At 51.0% G+C, this 25,786-nt stretch overlaps 10 protein-coding genes across 10 annotated transcripts; 4 read left to right on the forward strand and 6 right to left on the reverse strand.

Moving 5' to 3' along the window:
- Nucleotides 1-460: 460 nt before the first annotated feature.
- Nucleotides 461-1,933, reverse strand: SAICODRAFT_66633 (uncharacterized protein; the record flags this gene model as incomplete). Its single annotated transcript, XM_019170249.1, has 1 exon — nt 461-1,933. One exon carries the CDS (start codon nt 1,931-1,933, stop codon nt 461-463), a length of 1,473 nt encoding a protein of 490 aa, XP_019023096.1.
- Nucleotides 1,934-4,214: 2,281 nt separating this feature from the next.
- On the reverse strand, nt 4,215-7,039 carry SAICODRAFT_72261 (CDC45-like protein). Its single transcript, XM_019170749.1, has 5 exons — nt 6,685-7,039; nt 6,472-6,573; nt 5,089-6,422; nt 4,590-5,029; nt 4,215-4,539 (listed from the first exon to the last, which is right to left on the reverse strand). The coding sequence occupies exons 1-5, from the start codon at nt 6,817-6,819 to the stop codon at nt 4,493-4,495; spliced, it is 2,058 nt and encodes a 685-aa protein (XP_019023097.1). The 5' UTR covers nt 6,820-7,039; the 3' UTR covers nt 4,215-4,492.
- Nucleotides 7,040-7,188: 149 nt separating this feature from the next.
- Nucleotides 7,189-9,538, reverse strand: SAICODRAFT_72262 (AAA-domain-containing protein; the record flags this gene model as incomplete). The annotated part of the gene is made up of 4 exons (XM_019170750.1): nt 7,189-7,525; nt 7,576-9,111; nt 9,164-9,389; nt 9,444-9,538. The coding sequence occupies 4 exons, from the start codon at nt 9,536-9,538 to the stop codon at nt 7,196-7,198; spliced, it is 2,187 nt and encodes a 728-aa protein (XP_019023098.1). The 3' UTR covers nt 7,189-7,195.
- A 575-nt stretch (nt 9,539-10,113) lies between these two features.
- SAICODRAFT_59170 (uncharacterized protein) lies at nt 10,114-15,153 on the forward strand (the record flags this gene model as incomplete). The annotated part of the gene is made up of 2 exons (XM_019169662.1): nt 10,114-13,950; nt 14,095-15,153. The coding sequence occupies 2 exons, from the start codon at nt 10,114-10,116 to the stop codon at nt 15,151-15,153; spliced, it is 4,896 nt and encodes a 1,631-aa protein (XP_019023099.1).
- A 713-nt stretch (nt 15,154-15,866) lies between these two features.
- SAICODRAFT_26391 (phosphoglycerate mutase-like protein) lies at nt 15,867-17,423 on the forward strand (the record flags this gene model as incomplete). Its single annotated transcript, XM_019166933.1, has 1 exon — nt 15,867-17,423. One exon carries the CDS (start codon nt 15,867-15,869, stop codon nt 17,421-17,423), a length of 1,557 nt encoding a protein of 518 aa, XP_019023100.1.
- A 203-nt stretch (nt 17,424-17,626) lies between these two features.
- Nucleotides 17,627-18,278, reverse strand: SAICODRAFT_36072 (uncharacterized protein; the record flags this gene model as incomplete). The annotated part of the gene is made up of 2 exons (XM_019168472.1): nt 17,627-17,941; nt 17,994-18,278. The coding sequence occupies 2 exons, from the start codon at nt 18,276-18,278 to the stop codon at nt 17,627-17,629; spliced, it is 600 nt and encodes a 199-aa protein (XP_019023101.1).
- SAICODRAFT_141112 (uncharacterized protein) lies at nt 18,151-19,107 on the forward strand. The gene is made up of 3 exons (XM_019165494.1): nt 18,151-18,533; nt 18,587-18,739; nt 18,791-19,107. Exons 1-3 carry the CDS (start codon nt 18,373-18,375, stop codon nt 18,879-18,881), a joined length of 405 nt encoding a protein of 134 aa, XP_019023102.1. The 5' UTR covers nt 18,151-18,372; the 3' UTR covers nt 18,882-19,107.
- Nucleotides 19,108-20,912: 1,805 nt separating this feature from the next.
- Nucleotides 20,913-21,897, reverse strand: SAICODRAFT_31039 (Clavaminate synthase-like protein). Its single transcript, XM_019167821.1, has one exon. It carries the CDS (start codon nt 21,846-21,848, stop codon nt 20,943-20,945), a length of 906 nt encoding a protein of 301 aa, XP_019023103.1. The 5' UTR covers nt 21,849-21,897; the 3' UTR covers nt 20,913-20,942.
- Nucleotides 21,898-22,351: 454 nt separating this feature from the next.
- Nucleotides 22,352-24,866, reverse strand: SAICODRAFT_141210 (uncharacterized protein). The gene is made up of 4 exons (XM_019165495.1): nt 24,588-24,866; nt 24,421-24,528; nt 24,219-24,370; nt 22,352-24,168 (listed from the first exon to the last, which is right to left on the reverse strand). Exons 1-4 carry the CDS (start codon nt 24,633-24,635, stop codon nt 22,527-22,529), a joined length of 1,950 nt encoding a protein of 649 aa, XP_019023104.1. The 5' UTR covers nt 24,636-24,866; the 3' UTR covers nt 22,352-22,526.
- A 99-nt stretch (nt 24,867-24,965) lies between these two features.
- Nucleotides 24,966-25,709, forward strand: SAICODRAFT_82446 (ubiquitin-conjugating enzyme E2). The gene is made up of 3 exons (XM_019171276.1): nt 24,966-25,022; nt 25,079-25,144; nt 25,201-25,709. The coding sequence occupies exons 2-3, from the start codon at nt 25,103-25,105 to the stop codon at nt 25,612-25,614; spliced, it is 456 nt and encodes a 151-aa protein (XP_019023105.1). The 5' UTR covers nt 24,966-25,022; nt 25,079-25,102; the 3' UTR covers nt 25,615-25,709.
- Nucleotides 25,710-25,786: the final 77 nt, after the last annotated feature.

A 25,786-nucleotide genomic window follows, 5' to 3' on the forward strand; every position in this document is an offset into this window, starting at 1 on the left:
AGCTTCAGCTTAATCAATAATGAGATTTTGTGTCACCTGTCACGATCCCCCCCTATATAGGTATGATTTGGCATTGTCCTCGAGGGTATCTGGCATGTAGTGCACGCCGCAATTCTATATAATCCACGATGAGTCCACAATCGGATTCGACGTCATCCTTCCCTACGACCCAGCCCAACGTGGATTTACCTCGTTGGTTGTTAGGCAGCGCGGAATTTCCTAGTTGCCAGCGTGGAAACGTAGTGGATTTTTTCCATGACTAGGAAAATCCTAGCTGGCCAACGTGGAAACGCAACTAAGAAAATCCTAGCTGGCCTCTTAGTTATAACGTGGAAACACAGGATGCAGATCCTAGTTGACGGACGTGGAAACACAACTAGGATTTTTCTAGCTGGCCAACGTGGAAACGGCAGCTGACAAACGTTGACGTGGCCATGGATGTATAGACAAGTAGTACTAATCAGTCGATTAACAACCTAGCCGCATTGTTCCACGCAAATGTCTCTCTATCGATGATCCACGCAGGCTTGACTGCATCTCCCCTAAGCTCGTCAATCAATGGCTGAGTAGTCAAGGTGCCAACAACCCTCTTGATTTGCCGTATGTTCACCCACTCGTGTAAATTCCCAGGCGGTTGAGTGTCAACCACAAAGAAACGGCCACGACGAAGCTGAGCAGGACCATAACACCGAATGTACGCCAAAGGGTAGTACACACGCCTCACCAATGGTCTTGCAAACAGCATAACCTCGCCAAAGAAGACTTCCGTACCGAAATCAGAGTCATGTGTGTAAAAGACAATGTTGGAGGCGCGGGTTTTGTCGCTTTTACGCTGACTCTCGTAGGAACCGATTAAATCTCCTCCCTCGCAAAGCTGGAAGCGCTTGTAGGCACGAACAGTCTTATCCACCTGATCTGCCTTGATCCGCACATCCAGCTCTTGAAGGTAGTCCACGAGATGTCGATGAGCGGTACAGCTGAGTTGAATGAGCTTTTCGGGTTTCATGAACCAGCCGGAGGGCGTCTCATATGTGCAGGTGTGTATAGGCGAAGGTTTGACTGACATGGAGAAGACCGGGGTAGTGGTTCTGATGTATCCGAAGAGTTTCAACTGTTCGTCGAGGAGGACGGCATTGGCAAGACTCTTGTTGAGTTCAGAGCGAGACCGAGCCTTAGGCACAACCATTCCATTCATTCTCTCCATTGCGAAAACCCAGAAGACCCAAGCAGGCCCCAGCCATTCAATGCAATCAGCGACGTGGAGGAGCATGTGTATCGATGAAGGGCATGCTGACATCCTGTTGTAATCGTACTGGTAGTATAAGCGTTCGTATTCCAAGACGAACTCCTTAAAGATCCTCCGAATCTTGGTGAGTTCATCCACAGTGATCTCGAAAGCGATTGACATGTTGTAGGCCTCACATACCTTCTCCCAGTTCGCCAAATACTCATCAGGAAGGCGCCCGGAGAGCAGGGGAACTGAGTACAGAGAAAGCCACAAAGACCATTCTGTTGCCTTGAACCCTGCCGAGTTCTTTGCAATGTTCCTAGGCGCCCTTCCAAGTTGATTTGGGATACGCCGGCGGCATGCCCTCATATCCTCACCAATCTCCTCCCACATCTTGGAGGTGAGCACCCACGGATCCTTAGCACGTGCCTTCTTCGTCGTTCTCGCCGGACCGGCCTCTCTTGGAACACGAGGAGCAGGTCTTTCAGCGGCTGGCGGGCCGACCGGTGCGACAGGATCTGCGTCAGGATCACCGGTATCATCGGTCCGTTCAAGCGGCCCGTGTTCTCTTGCCGGCAACTTCCCGGGAGCAAGATCCGGGGCCTTCGCATGAGTCCCCGCAGGAAGACGACCATCCCAGAGGTTGTACAATAGGCGGGAGAGGTTATCACAGATCAAGTGCATAACATCGACACCAAACGACATGGAATGTATATGTATCCATATACATATATCACCCTAACAGGCTGAATCTATGATTTATACCATGGGCCCAGGTTACTGATGAGATCAACGCATCCAGGGCCAGATCCTTTGAGTTGGAGACCGACGGCTACCCTGAAAATCTATTTGAAGAGGAGGAGCTGGAGGATGAGCTTGAGGAAGGCGATGTGGCCGTGATCGACCATCGGTCTTTCAGAGAATGACATGCCAGTACCGTTGAGACGCTTGGTTGGATGATTTTGCGACTTTCGCCGGAGACGTTACGTACCACGTACGTGCACCATGGACATTACACAAGGACGAATTATACAGTCGCATTACTACTACCATAATACCGTATAAGGATAAAGAATATCGCTCTATTATAACCCCATCAAACGCCCTGATTCCTGAAGCGTAGCTGTAGAACTTCAGCTGGTATGCTTGAGTCTAGGTCTGTAATTTGCATGATCACTGTTCTGTAATTTACCTGCTACCTGGTCTTGGTTTACAAACTGAGTAGCCTGTAAGTTACATGTCCATTTACATGACTGTTAGCAGACTGATTACGTGCTATTTGAGAACATAATGTGTCACTTTGTAGGGTAAATCAGCTGTAAATAAATGGCCCTATGACTCGAAATGTTAGCGCAAGCTCAGTCTTGTACAAGAAGATCTCATTCATACCTGTTCTTGCTTGAACTTTGCTGCTCAGGAGTACATTTAGGGACTTAAGGGTTTGCGGAATTTCCAAAGAGGTGGGGTTTTCTAGTTTATAAATACACTTTCCTGCACAGCGAAAACACAGCCATGCACTATACCATAACAGTCAACGGTCATGTATGTTGATTATGCTACAAGGTCAATGTTCAGCAATCCTTGCCTAATCCAGGATTTTGACTTGCATTACGCATTTTGTTAGGAGTAAATGGGTTTAAATTAAGCCTGGCAACTCGCGTCATAGGGCGGGATTTTGGTACTCGAAAATCCCATATGCATGAACATATTATTGGAAGAGCAGAGACATGTGTACATGGGCCGTTATCACACATATGTATATACGAAGGAACGAGGTCAAAACCGGCTTATTGCAGAGGATATCGAGCAATTCCAATCTGCAGCATCTACACAGCAGCAGTGATCACGCTCACCTACCATAGTCGCCGCAGTTGTAATTAGGTTCCAGCTGATGCCCGGGCTCATTCACGCTCCTTCGAAACAAGGTGAAGGTGCCCAGTTCAATTGCGGAGGAGGGTCCTGGATCGTGACAAAGTAAAGCAAGCTTGTGCAGTGGATGTGCTTGCAATTGGTTCAAAATCAATCAATGGAATGATGGTTGAGGGAAGGGTGCTTGACCAAGGGGTGCGTACAGGATCTGAGAGGCGTGCACACGAGGGGCAGGGCATACAGTCGGTGGATCAAGGCTGCATGACATACATACTACTACTACAACCGATATACCCCTTTACCCTGACTTCTTGTGCTCATGGATCTTCATGGGATATAGCCTCGCAACAAATTCACCTCACCCAAGCTGTCATTTTCTGAGAATCATTCTCAAACTCTATTCACACAATCTCTCTATGATACGTGAACGCAACCATCCCGACACACGTGAGGTTTTTGGGATTCTCGTGAAAAAATCGAAGAAAACGTCTGAGCCAGCTGGGACGCCCGAAAATATGACTATCAATTCCAGACATTTGATATGGATACTGGAGATTGGAATTGTAGACCAAAATCACGCTGGTCCACTGACACATACCACACGTGCAGGTTCGTTCGTGGACACGCCTCATTGTAGAAAGCGAGCGTCCCTATGAAAATGAAAATTCTGAATTAGTTAACTCAAATCTGGGAAAGTGCGCCCATAATTCCCAACGCGAGATCGTGGATTCCACTGGGATCAGTCATGGATTATAATCCGGGCAGAAATATCAGACAAAATCATATCTTACGATCCTTGATATATCCACGGATTAAGCCAGAAAAATCTTATGGACCATAAACCCTGGCTGGCTTTTTCCATGGATTTAGCGTCAAGGATTGTGAACCACATCACGGTTAGGACTCACAATCCAGATTCCCGTCATGGATCACGAACCCGATTTTCGTCCTCTGTATGTTCCTCAACACGAACACAGTCATGGATTAAGCCGTACGTGAGCATGGGTTATGCCCAAAGTTGTCAAGGATTATGTGGAATCAAACTGTGGAATCATCAAAGGTTAAGCCGTTATTTTTCAAGCAATGCGTCCAGGATCGATATCAGTAATAAATTGGTGATCCTTGATTTTCATATACGTAGGGATTTTGCCATACAGAGGCCATTATATCTAACTCCGCTAATGACTAAACCTCCGCCGAACGAATTGGCTAACATTCTGCACAAACGTGGTTATGAATTCTCTAATTATGAATCGCTAGGACAGACACCGACAACCTGGTATAACCCAAACTTTCATGCACACGGCCAAATATGCAACCAAATCATGCAAAGCCCACAACCCCATACATAACTCAAAGATAACGCCGAAAATACCGTCCAATTGCCGACATCGACTACCGCAATGCGTGCATGCTCAACTGTTCGAAGAAGGGACCGACATCTGGATCACGGTCAGTATTCACAAAGTGGCGCTGTGTAAATGTGGCTTACCTTCTCTTCTCACTTCGACAACGCTGGCTTCGAAACCCTTCAGTCGGCTGCGCGCTGCATTGGACTGAGATACCTCGTGGAACGCGTTGCCAAATTTGTTCTGTCGTGCACCAACTGGAGAATTTGGGGCTACAGTGTCAGTTCCAACAACCAGGAAACTGTCCGTCGCTTCGTTGAGAAGGGCGATGACGAAAGGAAGAGTGTTGACACGCCCATGTTCCTTCTCCTGCTCGTTGATCGCTTCGGCCACCCAAAGCGCAAGCTTCGTCAACGCGCCCGGATGACCCAAGATCAAGACATCAGGGCCTTCCCTGACAACAGCCATGCGAAAGGACTGCAGGCGCTTGATCCCACGCTTATCAATGATTGAAGTACCAGTGCGGACAATTGCACGCTGTAAATCCATTGCAGTGGTCAAAGCTTTTCGCAGGGCATCAACACTGGAAGTCACATATGTTAGCTTGATCATCACACACCGACAAGGTTCGTGTGTACATACCTGCTTAGTGCATCCCAAGCATCCCAAAAGTGCTGAATCCAGCTATCTTCTTGGGCCGCCTCTTCCTCGTCTCGTTTCTCCGTGGGGTTATTCGACGCATTCTCGTTGTGCTTGGGTCCTCCATTTGCCAGTGGATTCTTTACACCTCCCTTTCCAGCTTCGAGAAGGGCACTTAGAGCGTACGCGGCATCACTGGCACTTAAGGTGCACTTATATCCCCATTCTCGGACGAAACTAGGATATTCGACATCATCCAAGCCATACACCGGACTAACTTTCTGCAAAGTATCCTTTAGGGCACGCTTCAGATCAACATCCATGTGCGTGTAGGTCTGCCTACATTGCTGTAGTGAAAATCCCATTTTCGCAAGCATCTTGTGAAAACGTCGGATTCCCGTCTCATCCCAAATTTGCAACCGGGTAGCGAGATACGGTGAATGGAGCATTGCATCATAAAGCGACCAGTGCCGCACCATCATGAACCGGAACTCTTGTTCCGTTCGAATAGATGTATCACTTGCAGACTTTTTCGATCCCAATCGACTTCGCAAACTATGGCTCAGATTAGGAGGGTTCAAGCGTTGTACTTCATCCCTGTAATGAAGGTAGTACTGATCGTACTGCTCATCGCTTTTCACACGACCGTGCGTTTGCTGGTACGCCAGAGCGACAATTCCGCACCACAGCATCTCGTTGTCTTCACGTCCAAGATCTGACGCCATAGAAAATACTAATGCGGCAGCGCCCTCGCCGAACCACGATCCTCTGCCATAGTATTCATTGACCCTTGTGAGGTTTTTGCGGTACACTCGCCGCAGCTCTTTCCGGGGATTACCGGTCTTTTTCTGAGGTGTCGCAGGCGCTGATGTTGTCGGAGACGTCTTGCGTCGCTGACGAGGGGGTTCTGCAGAGTCAGATTCATCGGCTGGATCATCCTCGTCCTGGTCCGAGTCTGCCGAAGGGGATTTTCGCTTGCCATTTGATGACATAGGTTCCTCCTCCTCATCTGCTCCGTTGTCTCCGCCATTGTCGCGGTCGTCGTCATCTTCGCTGTCCTCCTCATCTTCATCGTCCGTATCGCTCAACTCTCCATTCTCACCAAGCAGGCCTTCCTTCTCCATATCAAATAAGGCCTGCATGGCCTTCTTCTCACTGCCCAATTCAGCCACTTCTCCATCGTCAAACACTTTGATGTTATCGTGTTCACCAAATAAGTTTGCAAGATTGTACGGACGATGAGAGTCAATGACGTACACAACCACATCGGGTCTGACAGGAAAGAGATCGCACAAGTCCATGGTATTACCGAAGCCCAGCATGAAGATATACCGTAGCTATGTCGCAAATGAGTATGTGGTTGAAGCCAGAGAAGGAAGACCTTACATCAATATTGTTCTCGATTAGCCTTTCCCGTGCAACGCTTAGATCGTCCCATCCTGTTACCGGATGAATCTCATGGGGGATATAATCTGCTTTGAGCATGCCCTGCGCTACACGTCAGCAAAAAGGCCCTCAAAAGTACACGTCAAAGCCGTAACACGAGAGCTCGCATGCGTCTCTCATGTCCTGGATACCCTGAGCACCACAAACACGTACCGATAGCATCTTGCAGGCGCACAACGCGTCCGCATCCAGAGAGACGAACAGCAAGACCGGACATGATCCCGAGATGGAAACCGATTTGATCTTCTGGTACGCGTTGCCAAAGTCCCCGCGTGTGATGAAGCCCATGTAAGTTCGCTCCTACCGGGGTATACTGCTCAAGGACTGCTGCTGTGTATGTCGAGACCTGATGGCAGCTATTGCATGAAGAGACAGAGGTACTGTGGTTGACAAATGAAGAAGGCGAAGGGTGAAATATGCTAATTGAATGCGATGCTGATGCTGAATGACTGTTCCCTGCTCTGTTCTTGGTATGCTTATATGGGACGTCGCGTGTTTGCTGTGGAGCTGCAAGCTGCGCGACGACGACACGCCTCGCTGCAACTTCATGACCAACTTAATTCGTCGACATCGAGTTCAAAGGAATGCAAGGATCGAGGATCGTGAAGACAGTGGAAAATTCATAGCATACAAATTCCGATACCGAGATATATTCGTCTTACTGTTACATACGTCCTGCCTGGGCAATTGCTTTGCTCGTCAACTCGACGAACCTGCCCGGCGCATCCTCATCTTGTCTCGCCGTCTCAATCATCGTCAAAATTCTCTTGATGCCAACACCAACGTGATTCGAGCCCGTAAGACCCTCCAACTCCTGCGTGATACCACGGACCTCAGCCTCAGAGAAGGCATCCGTCGTTTTCAGTACATGGGCAAGCTCCTCCTCCGTGTTCACGGTGGGAACAGGAAGATCAGAGTCGAAACAGGACAGGAGGTCCATCTGCTGAAGGACAGACCTCTCAGTGGTCGTAGCAAGGATGAGGAGTCGACGTCCCTATATACGCAATTAGCCAGATACTTCACCGTTACGGAATTGAATCTTACCTTCGGCGGCTGCTTCCTTAGCAACACCATCAACGCCTGCAGGACAGCGTTTGAGAATCTTGGGCCAATGGGGACCCAATCCAGCAGACGTTCGATGTTATCCACAACTACCACACTCAGCGGGCTCTTGTACGAGTCGTTGAAGACCTTGTTAATTGCGGCCACCTTTGAAGCTTCGGTGTAACCAATCATACTTTCAGGAGAAATGAGCTTCACGAAAGGAAATTCGGAAGCCATGGCGATACTAGCCGCCAACGCTGTCTTTCCGGAGCCAGAAGGACCGTGCATCAACACACTCACAAGTGGCGTGCGCTCTGATTGACGGACCTGCTGAATGAACAGACGACCCTCCTGAAGGATGTTCTCGATGCCTGAAGAGAAGGAGACAATGCCGTTTTGGATGCAGGTGGCAAGTTCCTCCTCGGAAACACCGAAAGCCGGCTTGACTTCCTCAAGGGCATGCATGAAATCATCCCTCGTCACCTTCATGTTCTCAATATCCTCAGACACACCCGCCATTGTTCCCACCTTAACATGGCGGTTGAAAGCAAAGGAAGAGGCACTCTTCACCAAACCACTAATATCAGCACCAGTGAAGTTCTTGGTAAGCGAGGCTAACTCCTCGATGTCAACGTCAGGTGCCATGATGTGGTTATCACGCATCTTGGCCGTGTGAATTTTCAAAATCTGAACGCGCCCGCTCTCGTCAGGCAATGAGATTTCCATATGCACCTCAAGACGACCAGCACGGAGCAACGCCTCGTCAATCATGTCCATTCGGTTGGTCATACCAATGATGAGGATGTTGTTCAACTGATCAACACCGTCCATCTTAGCAAGGAGCTGGTTTACCACAGAGTCACCGACACCAGTTCCGTCGTTCTTGCTTCCACGCTGCTTACAGATAGCATCCAATTCATCGAAGATGATGATGTGAAGACCAGACTCATCGCCCTTCTCCTTCTGCTCCTTCTCAGCATCCGCGAACAGCTTACGGATGTTCTCTTCGGATTGTCCAACAAACTTGTTCAAGATCTCAGGTCCGTTCACGATCTTAGGCTCACGCGCGTTGAGCATCTTTCCGATCTGCCGTGCCATCAAAGTCTTACCAGTACCGGGTGGGCCGTAGAGCAAAAGACCCTTGACGTGCTGGATACCAAGCTTCTCGACCAATCCTGGTGGAAAGATACGCGACGCGAATGCACGACGGAAGATTGCACCGAATTCCATGTCGAGACCTCCGATACCCATGTCCTCGAACTTGAAGTCAGGAGCGATAATAGCATTAGCAGCTGGACGCTTCGACGAGGGCTTGAGGCGGACCGATGAATCGGGAGCCTTGTAGAAATTGATGATCGTCTGAGGCGTGAGAACACCACGAGCGCGCGGGTCGCTATGGACTGCCGCATCTGTAGTAGCCTTTTCGTTCATGGCGAGATTCACAAGCTGAACAGACTTCACATGACAGCGGAATTGAATGGCTTTGTAGTCAATTACTAGACGCTGGCCGGGAGCAAAGATCTGCTGTTGGTAGTTCTGTGCAATCCTGTTAGCATACATCCCGTACCCAATCACCCTTACGACATACCCTTGTAAACAATTGTGCCATATCCTCTGGGTCCAGCATTTGATCAGTACCCTTGTTGGGCCGCATGAAGCTAAGCTCCACATCAAGAGTACCGAGGTATACTGCATCACCACGAGCAAACGGATCGTAAGATGCAACAGTGACCTCCTGGTTCAATGACCAAGCCGCCCACTCACGCTGAAGGAAAGAAGCTCCGAGGGTCCCTGGTGCCACAGCAGGAACGGCTCTGAACACAAGATCATTAGCATGTATGCCATCAGAAGGCAGTTCAGCAACTCACTGTGCAGCCAAAACGTATTGATCGTCAATGATGATATGACCCACGTCCGGTGGGAAGTCGCTCGGTGATACCGCGATGACGTTCATGATAGCCATCTCATCTGAAGGGATCTTGTTGACGCGGAGAACTCTACTCGAGAAACCTGAACCCTGCTGGGATCGCTGTGGAGGAGGAGGAACATCCCTGTACTGCTTGGGCGGAGGAGGAACACCTCGAGGAGCTTGCTGCTGCTGCGGAGCACCTCGCCGCGGATCGAACAGCCCTGCACGCGGATCCACGGGGGTATATGCGTTGTTGCTGGTGGGGGTAGGCGACGCGAAAGCGTTTCTGAAGCGATCCATTGGTATTGTTTTGATGTGAGGTTACGGAGGTCGGACAGATGGAAAGCATGTAACCCTAACGTGGCGTGGGTGTGTACAGTAGCGACGCGCACTGTGATGACATCCCGGCGCAGCACGCCACACCGTCTGCAACGGACATCGAGTGGAGCGTACGTACGTGTGAGGAGGAGCAGCGACCCCCGGCGGGATTATTCAGCGTGGCCAGGCCAGCAGCAGCACCGATGCCAGACAAGAAACCACCAGATCTCACCCAGCTCAAGGACGCTGTGAACGCCCACCTCATGAGGGCTCAGACCACGATACGCAAAAAGTCGCGCCTCTCAGAGACAATGACCGCCGCCGCCGTCTCCCACAACACCACGCCGGACTCCCTGGGCTCCATCTCGTCACTGTCGTCAAACAACTCCACCTCCTACCCTTTCCCGTACACAGCTACACCAACACAACAGCCCAAAAGCGAGACGCCAACACCACGAGGTGCTCCTAACGGCTTTCCCGGTCCGACAAACCAACATGGTAACCCACTTTTCCCAGCACCAAATATTTACGATCTTACACTACGACTCAACTCGGCCATCGGTATCGAGTTGTTTTGGAAGAGTGTTGTGGATATACTGGTGGAAAATTACTGTGCGGAGCGTGTGACGCTGGCCATCCCTAACGATCTGACAGACGTAGAAAACGTACCCTGGGGTCTCAAGGCGACTTACGATGGAGCAACAGACTTTGCTGCACCAACATCAGGGGGCGGTGCGACGTCGACGTCACCTCCACAAGGTGTACCATCAGAAGCAAATATTATGGATCCCTCGGTGCCATTTGAGAATGAACCGGATGATGACACTACGCCGACAACAGGAATGCCTGACCAGTCACGACCGCCTCTTCCAAACAGATCGCGTGGACCGTCCGTCAATTTACCAACTGGTATGCGTGGAAAAGTACATCGTGCACTGCTTCCTCTGGAAGACGGCGACGAGCCTCTGATCGACAACATTGGTGTCGCACGCGTCATCGAGCGTGGACGGCCGGTTGTGCTATCACGAGAGTACAGAGATATTAATACCTTCCTCGAGCGAGGTCAAGGACAGACGACTTCTCCAGCGCATATCGAGCTCAAGCAGGACCAGTTGAAGCAGAGACAAGAACGCATCGCAAGCAAAGCGGCAGAAAAGGATGCTAACAAAGGTACTCCTCAAAAGCCGCTGCGAAACCCCATGGAGGAGTATTTCAGCGAAAAGCCGACCTCAGCACGAAAGAATGTCATGGCTTCGCTAAGTAGCCACCTTCACCAGCCGTTCCCTCCGCAGAGAAGTGCGAGCTATGAAGAGTATGAGCAGGCTATGCTCTCGCCTTGGTCTTCGTCACCTGCGCCATCACCTGCAGTGCACACTGACAGCAATCGCAACCCCTTCTTCGAAAGCCCCATGGTCGAGGAAGAAGCTTTCTGTCCGTCAGAGTTGAGTCCGGTGTACACTCCCTACGAGCAGGTCTACACCATCGGCATGGAAAGTGCGCATTCAGTTATTCACGTCCCCCTCATCCACCCAACCTCCGCCAAACCCGTCAGTGGCGCAAGCGGTACCGTCCCGATCGGTATCCTCAGTTTCCTGTCAAAAGTCATCCCTTACCCTCAGAACCTCGTCGACTCACTCGACAGCTTTGCGCCTTTGATTGCAACGAGTTTGAGTCAGGCTTTGAGCCACTCGAATATCTTGCACCAGCTTGCTTATGCTCCTCGTCAGCCATCTCAGTCGACGAGTGGTAGTTCGCCGGCGGCATCACGGGCAAGGAGCTATAGTCGAACGGATTCGTTGGATAGCTCGCCTGCATTGGCCAGCAGCCCGTCGTTCTCGAGTTCGAGCTCGGTTGGTGAGCGTGCGTCGTGGGAGGGAATGGCTGGTATTGCAGCGGGCATGCTCAGTCCCAATGTCGCCATGTTGGGAACGCCGCTGAGTGCCGGTGAGGTCTCTGGTGACTCGTACTTCTCTAGAGTTCGGAGACCAGTCGCTGTACGAGCACCTGCTAGTTCGAGTTCAGTCCTATCTTCAGCTGCGTCCAACGCTGGTGATCTGAATGTTCCCGTGGCAAGCGGAAGCAGCAGAGGCAGTGCGAGCAGCGATGATCTTCCTACTCCGAAGCTCTCTGACAAGAAAATGGAGGATGTCAAAGAGGATGGGAATGGACAGGAAGAGCAGGAAACGTCACCGGGAAGGAGGGTGGCGAGTGCTACATCGAGGAGGAGAAAGGCAAGGAGACCAGCGTCGTTGTTGCATTCACATGGTGCAAGCACTTCGGCAACTTTGTCGGGCGGCTTTGGAAGTGGCAGCGTTCCTGCAGAGAGACCGGTTCACAACGGAGGAAGGCGCTCGATGTCTACCGGTTCTTCATCTTCTGGTCGCGGCGAGATGCCCGTGCCGAGCGCACGTCTGCTCAAGGTCATCGTGGATTCTATCCCCGTGCATGTCTTTACTGCCAGTCCACAAACTGGCAAAATTACCTGGATAAATGCGCGGTCTCTTGCATACCGTGGACAAACCGCAGGAGAGGTAATGAAAGACTTCTGGGGCGCATTGCACCCCGATGATCGGGATTCGTATGTCAGTGGATGGAAGGAGGCGATTGCGAAGGGAGTCGGTCATGCTAGGCAGGTACGAATGAGGCGATTCGATGGTGTCTACCGATGGTTCATGACCCGTGCTGTTCCCCTCCGTGACTCGCGAGGTGCGGTTGTTCACTGGTTTGGCACGTCTATGGACATCCACGAGCAAAAGCTGGCCGAGCAGGATGCAGCACGACAAGCGGAGACTGCGGCGAGTGAAGGAAAGTACCGCAGTTTGGCTGAAGCTAGTCCTCAGATCGTATTCGCTGCTACTCCATCTCAGGGTATCACTTATGCGAACACGCAGTGGTTCAGGTATACCGGAGGTTCTTTCGAGGCTACGGTTCGATTGGGATTCATCTCATTCGTGCATCCAGACGATCGCCTCAAATGTGCCTTGCCGGCTGGAGTGTGTCCTACGAAAGATGCGCCTTTCTCTAGTGAGTTACGCTTGAGAAAGCACGACGGCGAATACAGGTGGCACCTCATCAAGTGCGTCTGCGTCGAGGGTTCCTCGGGCAATGGCGAAGACGACTTGTGGTTCGGGACATGTACCGACATCAACGATCACAAGTTGCTTGAACAGAAACTTAAGGAGACCAACGAGGCTGCGCAGAGGGCGATGGAGAGTAAGACGCGTTTCTTGTCGAACATGTCTCATGAGATCCGTACCCCACTGATCGGAATCACTGGTATGGTGGGTTTCTTGATGGACTCTCAATTAACGCTCGAGCAGTTGGATTACGCCCATACTATCCAACAGTCGGCCGATGCCCTCTTGAGTGTCATCAATGACATTCTTGATCTCAGCAAGGTTGAAGCTGGAATGATGAAGCTTACATCGGAATCATTCAATGTTCGAAGCATGGTTGAGGACGCCAACGAGTTGCTCAGTACTATGGCTACTGCAAAGGGGCTTGAGCTCAATTACGTCGTCGAGGAGAACGTACCTGCTATCATTTCGGGCGATAGGATCAGATTGCGCCAGGTTGTCCTTAACGTCATCGGTAACGCGATTAAGTTTACCTCCTCTGGTGAGGTCTTCTCCCGTGTGTCGGTCGCAAAGGACGCCGACGTCGGTGCGGACGAGATTCTGTTGAATTTCGAGGTTCACGATACTGGACCCGGTTTTGACAAGAAGGACGAGCAGTATATGTTCAAACCCTTCAGTCAGATTGACACGTCCAGCACTCGCAAGCACGGAGGTACTGGACTGGGTTTGGTTATTTCACGTCAACTTATTGAGCTTCATGGCGGTAAGATGACATGTTCGTCGGTCAAGGGCGTTGGTTCTACGTTCTTCTTCAGTGCCAAATTCAAGCTCGCTGAGACTGTTGCTACTGCCGCAAAGAATTCTGCCGAGCCTGACGCTTGGGAGCTTTGTAATACCGATCCACCCGCTACTCGTCCTATGGCTTCCCCGGGCAAGGGCAATACGTCTGATAACACGGTGCCTTCCCTTTCTCAGGGATCGTCTGCTTCGTCTGGTTGGTCGTCTGTTTCTTCGAACCCAGTGTCGGCAGCAATGAAGGACCAGAACAGCGTGCTTGCGGATGCATTTGCTGTTACACCGCCCGCCAAGACTCATCAGCCAATTCGCGATATCGGAGCTACGCAGCGCGCACTCCAGATCTCTATGCCGCCGAAGCCCGATCCTTCTTCTATGAAGTTGGCTTTGCCTACCCCGGTGAAGCAGAGGGTTGCCGAGTACGTGGCTGAGACGACCGGTCAGAACAAGGCTGCAAGGACGTTGAGACCGTCTAATGTACCGAGCACTCCTTCATCTTCGGGCGAGTCGACTGCTACGGTCACAGACAAACCATCAGGCCCGCCCAAGAGCTCACCTCCTACGCCTCCCATGTACAACATCCTCGTTATCGCGGAGCAGCCTTACGGTCGCATGGCTATCCAACATCACATTCGGATGACTTTGCCAAAGACCATTCCCGCAGCCATCGCGACCTCGAACAGCTTCCGTTCTGCTTATGATATCGTCACCAAGAAGTCACCCACGATCTTCAGTCACATCGTGATCTCTCTTCCAGAGCAGTCGGAGGTCAACAAGCTGTTGCAGGCTCTCTCGAAGGCGGCTGCTTATGCGAATACTATGTGTATCGTGCTTACCACACCCATTCAACGGTCTTCGATCTTGGATGGATGCGGAGATGCTGCCAAGATCTTGGGTGACCGGTTGCAGTTCATCTTCAAGCCGGTCAAGCCATCCAAGTTTAGTGTCATCTTTGATCCGCAGAGCGAGCGTAACGAGAGTACCGACATGAAGAGGCAGAGTGCGCAGCAGGTGGTAGCGCATCAGAAAGAGGTCTTCAAGTCTATGGAAGATGAGGTTGGAGGAAAGGGTCACAAGGTGTTGCTCGTTGAGGACAACCCTGTGAACCAGAAGGTCATGCAGCGGTTCCTTCTGAAGGTCGGGTTGGAAGTGGAGATCGCTTCCGATGGTGTGGAATGTGTTCAGACGTACTTGAACAAGCCTCACGGCTACTATTCCCTCATTTTGTGCGATTTGCATATGCCTCGCAAAGATGGGTTCGAAGCAACTCGCGAGATTCGTGACTGGGAACAGACCAATTTGCCTCCGGGCGTAGCACAAGTACCTATTGTTGCTCTTTCAGCTAACGTCATGTCCGACGTGGCCGAAAGGTGCACTGCATCTGGGTTTACATCCTACGTTTCGAAACCCGTGGACTTCTCTACTTTGAAGGACACGATTGTACAGTTGTTGAACATCAAGTCGCCTGGAAAGGTTTGATTATAGCATCAAGTTCGGCGCAAGATCTTTTCATCTTTGGCATGGCATATCATCGCCGCTGTCATTGAAAGTGGTTATTTTGTTGTTTTATCTATTTTGTTTAGCTTTTTGTTATTTGCTTTAGGTTCGGTGTCTGGTATTTATTGTGGGAATATGTTTTTTGCATTCTTCCAGCGAGAAGATCGGTAATATGGCACGTTAAGAGAGGGGATTGAATTGGATGGCTTGGAAGCTTTGTACGATAGTCATATAGAATAGCAGATCATGGTAAACGAAGGCATGATCAATGGCGACCCGCGGCCGTCCTGAAGCATATACAGCAGTGCATGTACGTGAACGAGATACCTCTGAACCTTTATCACTATATTGTCAACAAAGTGCTTGGTTAAGTCATTCTGATTTAATACTGGCGGCCCGACGCGTTCACGTGCATGTCCTGCCACCCCCGCTAAACCGCTTAATTTTCGGACCGAGCGTCGGAACAATCATCCGCCGAGGGTAAACCTGCTGGACGGTGGCAGCCAGTCAACGTTACCAGCTGCTGCGAGGAGGACGTTGATGTTCAGTCCTGCTGAGCAATTCTTGCCCGTCTCTGCTCGTCTTCAGTCGCCTTGATCTCGCCTGATCCTTGTGAGTCTCGCGGTTGGTATCCGCCAGGGTTCTGTCACCCTCTTGACACCGTTCAAACCTTGCGCGAGAGACTACGCACGACCATGCCACATTTGACGTCGACATCGATACCTGGGCGCTTCCCTATCATCTGCATTGTGAGGCATGCGGAGCGGTTAGATCAGTATGACAGGAATTGGTCAAAGACAGCAGAGAGGCCGTATGACACGCCTCTGACGAAGGGAGGCATTGCTCAAGCTGCGGCTACTGGTCGCTTCATTCGCAGTTGGTTGCACGATAAGAAGGAAACTGCGCGTCGCAGGACGGTGCTTGTGGAGGATGAAGAGGATGAAGACGACGACCGCAATGTTTGGGTGCCCAACGTTGTTATACATACTTCGCCTTTCCTGCGTTGTATGGAGACAGCTACAGCACTCGCAAACCAGTTATACAGAGCGCCATCACGCTCGGGTATGGTAAACAGAATAAACAGAGATGCCAGTGAAGTGGAGGCTGCGACATATTCTCGTATCCGCATTGACGACTATCTAGGAGAATGGCTCAACCCGGTCTACTTCTCAGAACTGAAAGAACCACCGCCAAGCACTCTACTGCCCGTGGAACTATCGCCAAACATTGACGCGACGTGGGACAGGGCTTTTTTCAGTGAAGCAGGAACATACCCGGAAGAATGGGAGAGTCTCGAACTGCGTTTGCGTGCAGGACTACGAGAGCTCTTGCTTTACTACAGTTCACAACCCGACATGCCTGATGCTGTTGTTCTCATCACACATGCTGCACCACACGCCGCTCTGTTGCATTCCTTGAGCGGATACCCAGTCTTGCAGACACCAGCCATCTCATCCCTGACAATGGCAGTACCAACACCGACGACAAAGGTCGACTTGAAAGGTCTTGGTGCATGGGACTTTAAACTACAAGCATCTACGGCTCATCTGAAAGCGGCCAACTTTGCCGGAACAGGCGGAGGGTTTCATCGAACGCAGAGTTTGCATGCGGTTCCGAGTGTGAAACCAGATGGACCTGGGCTGTGGAGACCTGGTGGTAGCGGTAGCACGACGCCAAGGACATCTATTTCTGCTTCTGTCGGTCGCAGCTTCTTGTCTCACCACAGTGGAAGACGCGCTGGTTCGCTCTGGGCAAGCACGTCCTCATTGTCGTCCATGGACGGCACTAACCAACCATCCCTTCCACGTCCCAAGTCACCTCCCCGAACCAGATCACCACAGCGTCCGCGTTCACCACAGACGGCACGGAAACCCGCCCTGGCATCCATCAAGCAGGAAAAAGAACCACGTACGCCCACCTCTACTACGCCTGCCCCGATCATCACCGACGGCATCAAAGGAGTACACATCCAAGACATCCTCATTTCACCCACAACCATCGAGCCGCCACCCCTATTCTTCGCATCCCGTGTCCCCACACCAAACGAAGACCAGCCCAAGAAACCACCAATTAGGAAGAACAGTATGCCACCTGAACTCAGCAAGATCGTCGATGGCGAAGGTGCTGGGAAAGTCAAGGAGATGTGGCAGCAGTGGGTTGTTGAGCAGCAGTTGGCTGTTGGTGAGGTACCTCGTGAGCAGGGTATCCGAGGAAGGAGATGGACCATGGCGTCGCCATGCGAGAAGAAATAAGGCAGTGAACGGGATTGAGTATTGTCGGTTATTGAAATTCGGACGGTGATACCCTTGCGAGGCCGACGCGTTTTTATTTACTATTGGAGTTTCATGGAGTATGTTCTTTCTGGGATTGAATCGGCATCATTAGGAAGCAAAAATTTGGTATTGTATACGATGTGAAGGCCAGCTTCTCTGTCGTAAAGTCCCTCCTTGTCCGATCAGTACATACCTTTCCATGGATCTTCGAAGAAAGAATCGTTGATGAAGCCTTCCACCACGTGCCTGTCATATTCTGTCGGACGTGTCGGTTCTCCCTGGATATGTTCACCTGCACCCTCCTCACCATTGTCCTCACCATGCCCCTCTGTATCCCCTCGGCGGGCATGACGGAAGCTGTCTTTCCCTCGTTCACGACCACGACCACGACCCTGCCCTCTGCCTCGACCTCTGACCCTGCCCCTCCCTCTTCCACGATCTCGACCGTTCCAGCGATTTTCCGACGATGGGTCCTCCTCGTCATGCGTTCTTGCTCGCTGCTTGTCACACTGTAAGCCGCTGTCCCAAAGCAGACTCAAGTTCTCTTACTTTTGAATCGCGTTCTTCATCGCCCATGCCCTCTTGACGTCCTTCCTCTGTTGACCCCTCGCCTTGTACCACGTCCGTTTGGGCATCCTCTCGATACGACTGCTTGCTGCGCGTCATACCACCAAAGTTTGTCGGGAGACCCATGGCTTGCAGCATACGGTCTTCGTTCATGAAGTCATTGTCGTTATTCTGATTGTTTTCCATCTTGAGTTCAGAATGGGTGTATGAGATGCAGGCGGGGTTGTCACCGTGACTGCATGCTGGACGTACGAAGGCCAAAGCCATAACAAGAGGCCTGACATCATCAATTATCTTGTAGACAGCCAATTTCTCGAGGATATCAGTTCGTGAGCAGGAAGAAAGCGTTGGAAACGAATCAATGGAATCATCTACAGATGCCTCGTCTTCTTACGCGGGCTCCGATCACCGCCGAGACAATGAAGAATGCGTCAATGCAGTCGCGGAAATGCTTTCGGAGCAGCTGTCAACGGCATTTGATACTCTTGCACTGGACAAGGCCATTGCGATACAAGCTCAGACGTACGGGATTCACGAGCACCCCAGCAGACCTGCTTGTACTGACATGAATGCAGTTCTGGACTCGTCAACGGATGTATGCACGAATTGACGTCTCTACAAGAAGAAAGTCAAAAGAAATTAGCAACTACGAAGGCCAAATTCTCTGAACATGTCAACATTGCACGCCAGGTTAGAAAGGATCTGGACGCTCTGCAGAAATCTATCAGGTAATGTAGCTTCTACCGAATGTTTGAGAGATGTCGCTGACGCTGTCACAGAGTTCTGCAAAGGAAAATGAAGAATTCTCATCCGATAGAGTATGCTGCGGCCAAGGACAACCATCCTGACCCCGACGAGGCGTGGGATTAAGGTTACTTTCCCACAACGTAGGCATACCCAGCCAGGTTCCGCAATCTACGCTGCCATGATTCGCTTCACATCCATCAACATACCAGGTACAGCTACACCTGCAGGAGACGACGGATTCGGCAAAAGGGGACATGTTCGGGATGAACTCGATCGGATATACATGAAGGGCAGACGGACGGATGACATCGGGGCCGATCATGACCGGACAAAGCCCCAGGGCGTGAACAGGGAGAAAGGAAAATTAACAGAACCTGTCTATGAGATTTTACAAAGCGAATAGCGAACTGCTCCAGCGTATTCATGTATCTTCAGGGTAGGGTTTGGTCTTGGCTAGGGTTAGATAATGCGGTGATCGTGCCTGTTTTTGCCGCGCGTCTTACAAATCCGGGTTGAGATCCTGTGGGCCGAGACTTATCAGATGATCGTTATCATTATCTGAGAATTATCAGATTCAAGATCTCATCAACCCGAACCTCACCTCCCATCCTCCACCAGCATCCCAGGACGACCCTGGGCAGTTGTTGAAGAGACCATTTACCTGATACCTCTCCCTACAGCCAGACCTCCCATGCCTGGACAAATGCCCATCGCTATTGCTCCGGCAGCTAGTACGCCGCCCGTGGCTCCGCTGGCCATGGCTCCCCGTCCCATCCAGGTTTGATCCTCGCGCAACCCTCACCGGAACACACTGACACTCGAGAACAGGGACGCTCTGAGCAGCCTATAACCCTCGTCACATCTAAGGAATGGGTCATCCCTCCGAGACCAAAGCCTGGTCGCAAGCCTGCTACAGACACGCCACCGACGAAGCGTAAGGCGCAGAACCGCGATGCTCAAAGAGCCTTTCGCGAGCGCCGTGCTGCCCGGGTTGTGGAACTAGAGGACATTCTTAAGGAAGTGGAGGACAAGAATGCCGAAAAGGAAGAAGAATACAAGGATACGATCGACCGGATCACGGCGGAGAATAAACAGCTCAAGGGTCACATTGAGGTTCTGAACGCCGAAATTGCCAACCTGCGGGCTATCTCGGACAAGGTCAGCCCGCCTACACCACCCGCCGAGTCACAGCTCCCATATTCGGTTCCGATCTATGCTGCCGTTCCCCTCCGGAAGCGTCCTTCGTCCCCGACTTCGGCTCAGCAGACGAAGCGCAACAAGTATATATCATCCGAACCTCTCGAGATCGACTTTACGACTCGTGCGAAGCCTCAGTCTCGCGTGCTCCCCCCCGCTCAACCTCCTTTTCCTGCGCCTCTTTTCTCTGCGGCTCCCGACCCAATTCTCATCCCCGACTCTTGCGGATTCTGCTCAAATGGAACACCCTGCATCTGTGCTGAGGTAGCTGCTCAGCAGCAGAAGGTTTACGTCAAGCAGGAACAAACCCTTTACTCCCTGCCTCCTCTCCAGGAAGCTGTGCCGTTCCCTCTATTGAAGTCTGCTTCCGCTCGCAGTGGAGGATGCCCGCCTGGTGGATGTGCTCAGTGCAAGGCCGATCCCATGAGTAGTCTCTTCTGCAAGACCTTGGCAAAGAGTACCGGTGCTTCTTCTTGCTGTGGCGGAAACGATGCTGGTGGTGGCTGTTGTAAGGGCAAGCAGGAGGAGCGTGAGCGTGACCCTGTTCTTGCGTACGCCCCTCCTCCGACGCGGATGCCTATGAGGAGTTCTTCGACCACGTATCTTCCTTGTGCCGACGTTTACCAGACCCTCTCCCGCCACAAGGGTTTCTCCGAGTCTGATCTTGGTGCCGTTACGTCGCTCTTGGCCATGGGCCGCAAGCCCGGCCAGGGCTTCATGGAATTCGACACTCTTGTTGTGCGCGAGGCACTCAAAGAGCTCGACCGAACCGCTTCTATGAAAGACTTTTATTAAAATGGCATTGGGCTACTTATTTGGGATTTACGGGCTTGAGGGACTTTATACTATACCAGAGATAACTTGAAAATGGGGGGTTAACGGGGTGGTCACTTGTCGTTTGTTTCTTTGACTATCATTTATGGCGTTAGAATATATGGGTTTCCTGAAGATGACGTTTGCTCCGTAAGACCATGAAACGTCCATCTATTAGAACCAAAAGCTGACACTGTACGACGGTGTCAGACTCTTCACAAAGTGCCACGATCCCTTCGGTACAAAGAGCATCTCACCCGGCCCCAATATGCCCTCCCGATACTGTGCTTCCGCATACTTGGGATACTTTTCTAAGTCGACTGCACCATCCACGTCCACCTGACTAGTATTTGACATGTCAACACAATCTTCCTCCCCTCGCGGATACAAGTTCTCCGTCTCTGATTCAGGAAAATTTTTCCAGTACTTGTACCCGGCTACCTGTGCAAAGATGTTGCAGTACGGGTCCTTGTGCAGTGGACTTACCGTACCTTTGGGACCAAACCAAGCATTCACTATCGGCTCTTCTAAGGCTGTCTCATGATCGGCATAGCAGTAGTCTGGTATCCTGATATCTTCTCGTAATCTTGGTATTTGAGAGAATAGGTCATGTTGTGCCAAATATGCGAGAGCTGGTGGATCAGGGTTTAATATGTATGTCTCGAGAAACTCCTTGAAAGGCATAACTTTCTGCGTCCAGTCTTTGGACACATAAGAGTCTCCGATTTCGACCGGTACGAGGCGTTGGCCATTGGAGGTTACGTTGAGGAGATAATCAAATGATGACCATGACTCCAAATAGACGGCTGGCCAATTCTGCATCGCCTCTGTGATGATCAGAGGGGTGTTCCGCGTTAGTAGATGCTCTTGGAACTCTCCGATACCCAGCTCGTCGACCCGGTCGAAGTAACGAAGGATTGCTGGTACACTGCTCTCATCGAGACATTCGAACGAGCTTTCGGCGCTCTGGATTAGACCAGCTGATATCTTGGTAGCAGTAGCCAATACCCTGTCCATGTGCTCGATCAAACTCAGCACGTCCCATTTTCTCGACCCACCGCCTGTGGTGATCAAAGTCATGTCCAGTGTATGTATGACCTCGATTGCCAAATCGCAATCAGCGCTCGCAGCAGCCAAGATTTGTGCAATTGCTTTCAGGAGACTTGCTTCGGTATGTAGGTTAAGCCACTGCTTAGGTGTATGCCCATCAAGCCCTGCCCGGAGGTGTCTACCACAACTTCCCGGCCGTTAGCAGAGTAGCGGAAGGTAAGGACCGTACGCGTACCTGGATATGATGTTTCCTATCTTCTTTATATCAGTCGCACTATCGTGTGGTAGACTTTTGGCAATCTCGGCCAATGCGTAATAGCAATGCCGGAACTCTCGTCCACCGACCTCCTCATGATCTCGGCTTGTGGTACTGCTGCCTATGCCTTCTTGAGAAGCATGGAAACGGATAGAAAGTTCATTGAGAAGCTCCCTGCAATAGTCTAGCAGATCACCTGGCCATTCTTGCATGTTTTGAGTGTTTACGTGGTGGACGACGCGATGTTACGGTGGTTCGACGTCGGTCAGGCTCAAACGACCGTGCGACAAATCACAAAGTGCGAACAATGGTGGAACCGAACAAAAAACATGTTACCTATAGGTATTTAGGGTAAATCGATATAAATGAGCAGAAACATGACCACGAGCCTCTCTTCCCAGAACTCGAGCGCACACCCACAATTACCACCTCTTCCCCCATACAGAGTACCCTTAGTCAACCCTCTTTCCTACAGCTTCCATAAGCTCCTCTCTAAGTAGTCTCAACTCACTTTCCACCCTGCCGATTCTCTCTCGCAACTCGCCTATACCTCCATCCTGATATTGAGTCTCATCCTCTGTCTCGTCTTCAGAGGCAGTACCACTCCGGAGAGGTCGAGAACCCCGCAGACCAATACCAAAACCTATACCTCCCGCACCGCCCCTGAATGGCGTACCTCCATCACCACTGCGAAGAAGTTCCTCAACGGTCATCGTTCTAGCCTTGCTCAAGCCCGGGCGGTTGGCGCTCCTGTTTGGCAGGCGACGTTCCAGTGACTCCCACATTGCAACCAAGAGCACAAACGCAGAATGTGTAATGAAAAGCAGCCAAAGCTTCATCCTCCGCAGACTTGGGGAGGAATGTGACAAGAACAGGCGGAACGGCCGCAGAAGAATAATTGTCAAGATGTTGAACGGCGGAAAAAACACGACAAGGTGATCCGATATGGTTGATTCGATGCATGTGGCTGCGAAGAGGAACAGGTATTCTTCGCGGGCGTTGTTCATGACCGTGGAGAAGGAGTTAGAGAGGATGGCAATGAGAATCGTGACCAGTAAGATTTGTGTGACCGTCACGAATATGACCATCAGCGTTGGACCAAAAACAGGGTTGATGTTGTACATTTCATCAAACCCAACGTAGCTGGATCCGAAGAAGATGCGTATAAGGATCCATGACATGCGCTGTATGCCAAAATTCTCACGGCCCAGAACACAGAAAGTGATCACAAATCCGACGTAAATGACAGCAACAAGAATCATGAACTTCAAGAAGTCCCAGGTCAGACGGCGTAGACAGGGCATCAAAATGCCGAAATATGGAATGAGACTGAACACCGAGAAGCATCTTGGCACAAGGATGATGGCAGCAAGACCAAGCACATTCCATGCCACCGTTGCTGTTCCCCAATACCCTTCCCCACCGAGCAACCCGAAAAGTCGCACTCCTGCCCAAGCAAACCAGATAGTGCACAGACCCACATCTGCACCCCACCAAAGATCACCCCACCACAATCCGGCATTGTCACGCCACGCCTGTACCTCATCCAAGACATAGCCACAGATCCAGATTAACAAGACAAGCTCCTTCCATAGCCATCCAATCTCGGGAGGAGTGGCAGCAAGAACCCACAGGTACAAAGCTAGGAAGATGACGCGGTTCACTGTCTCGCAGAGTACACGAGACCGGGGTACGCGTAGTCTGGAATACAACTCCTCTAGCGTACGACCGTGAATATGAGGCTTATAGAACACCGCCTTCTTGTGTGAGTCGACGTTCATGGTTGTCCAGAACACAACTTCTCCTCTCCAAACGGCGTTCAGGACTTCTTGTACACGTGAGCTTGCAAGAAAATGCTTCGCAGGGGCCAATATGGCGAGCTCCAGGGCATTGACACTGTTGGAAGATATGTCACTAGTCGAACGTATCATACCCGGAGCTAAAAGTGGTGCTCGGTCATCCAAACGTGGTGGAGTAGCAGGAGTAGCTGGTGTGCTATCACGAGGATCAAACTCAGTGGTGAGGCTATTGATGAGACCAGTAGGCGTATAGTTGCTCAACAAACGGATAGCAAGAAGTTCTGCTGCCCATCCTCTATTCCAGAATTAGAATGGTACTTGTGGAATCGTGTGCATACGACTTACCGAGCGCTATCATGATTTCTCTCGCCATTAGCCCGATCATCGAACTCCATTTTACACCATATCAACGCCAGGATGATCCCGGGATGTTTACTCTTGGTAAGCCATCTAAGTATGGGTCGAATCAATTGACTGGACAATGGCGGCGTCCGAAGCTGTTCCGCTGCTTAGAGACTGTTTGCTATGCATGTGAAATGAACCATACCTGATCATATGCATACGAAGAATCAATCGCTTGGCGCAGAGATGCACGCAGCTTCGAGATTACCTCCGTGATAGGTGAGGAGGATGATATGGGCGTGAGCTGCATGAACTGCCGAGAAAGTCAGGTTAGACCATGGGTAATAACAACGTCAGCCGAACGAAACGCACCGGAGGGAATGATGTTCGACGATAAACCGGCGGTAGTATGGCGGCCATACAAGCGGATAGAGTAGGCGAAGGGCACCAGACTGTCCTTACACGTCACTCTCAGTGATTGCAAACCCTGGTCCGTCAAATGCCGTTTCAAGACTGAGCAGACATAACAGATCAGCGACGTGCTAGTAACGTGGACACGGCCGAGGCAGGGTTCATGCCAGATTAGGCATAATAGACAACGTTAACAGAAGCTTCTACATGTACAGGCTACGAAACACTTCCCAATTCGTTTCCAAAAGTTATTCAGCTGTCTTCTATGCAAAATCTGGGTGTATGTGCAGCCTCAATGCCGTACGCGTGCTGTAGAATGAAGTCAGCCAGCAGCGCAATTGCACCACCACGGTACATCTTTCTTCATACCCTTCCTCTCATTCCGAATCCTGAAAGGTATGCCGTCATCGCTACTTCTTCCCTTCACTTCTTAAAGATATATGCTCGTGTAGCTCTACCACAACGTTTGCCACACAATGTCGACTACCGCCCGCAGACGTCTGATGCGTGACTTCAAGGTGCGTTCTTGGCAATGCTACTTGCTATAAATAGCGTACTGATTGACCTTTTGCAGCGCATGCAACAGGACCCTCCCGCCGGTGTTTCCGCATCTCCCGTTGCTGACAATGTCATGACTTGGAACGCCGTCATCATTGGCCCTTCAGAGACCCCCTTCGAGGACGGTACATTCCGCCTTGTCCTCCAATTCGACGAGCAGTATCCCAATAAGCCGCCTGTGGTTCGTTTCATCAGCAAGATGTTCCACCCGAACGTGTATGCCAATGGCGAGCTCTGTCTCGACATCTTGCAGAACCGCTGGTCACCAACCTACGATGTGGCTGCGATCCTTACTTCCATTCAATCCCTATTAAACGACCCGAATAATGCTTCTCCGGCAAACGCGGAAGCAGCGAGTCTTCACAAGGAGAACCGAAGAGAGTACATGAAGAGGGTGAGGCAGACCGTGGAGCAGAGCTGGGAATCTTAAGCACTTAGATCCTGAGATGGATGGAATTGTTGATTCATTTATGGCGCATTGTTATGGTTGGACTGGTTCGGTGTTTTCTCGATAGGCTGGCCTCTTTTTTTCGTTATTTTGTGTTTTTTGTCGCTGCTTTCTTTCCGATCATCAATGCCTGCCGCGGTTTTTCTCACTTTTG

The sequence above is a fragment of the Saitoella complicata genome (genome assembly GCF_001661265.1).
Source record: "Saitoella complicata NRRL Y-17804 unplaced genomic scaffold SAICOscaffold_17, whole genome shotgun sequence".
Taxonomy (NCBI): Eukaryota; Fungi; Ascomycota; class Saitoellomycetes; order Saitoellales; family Saitoellaceae; genus Saitoella; species Saitoella complicata.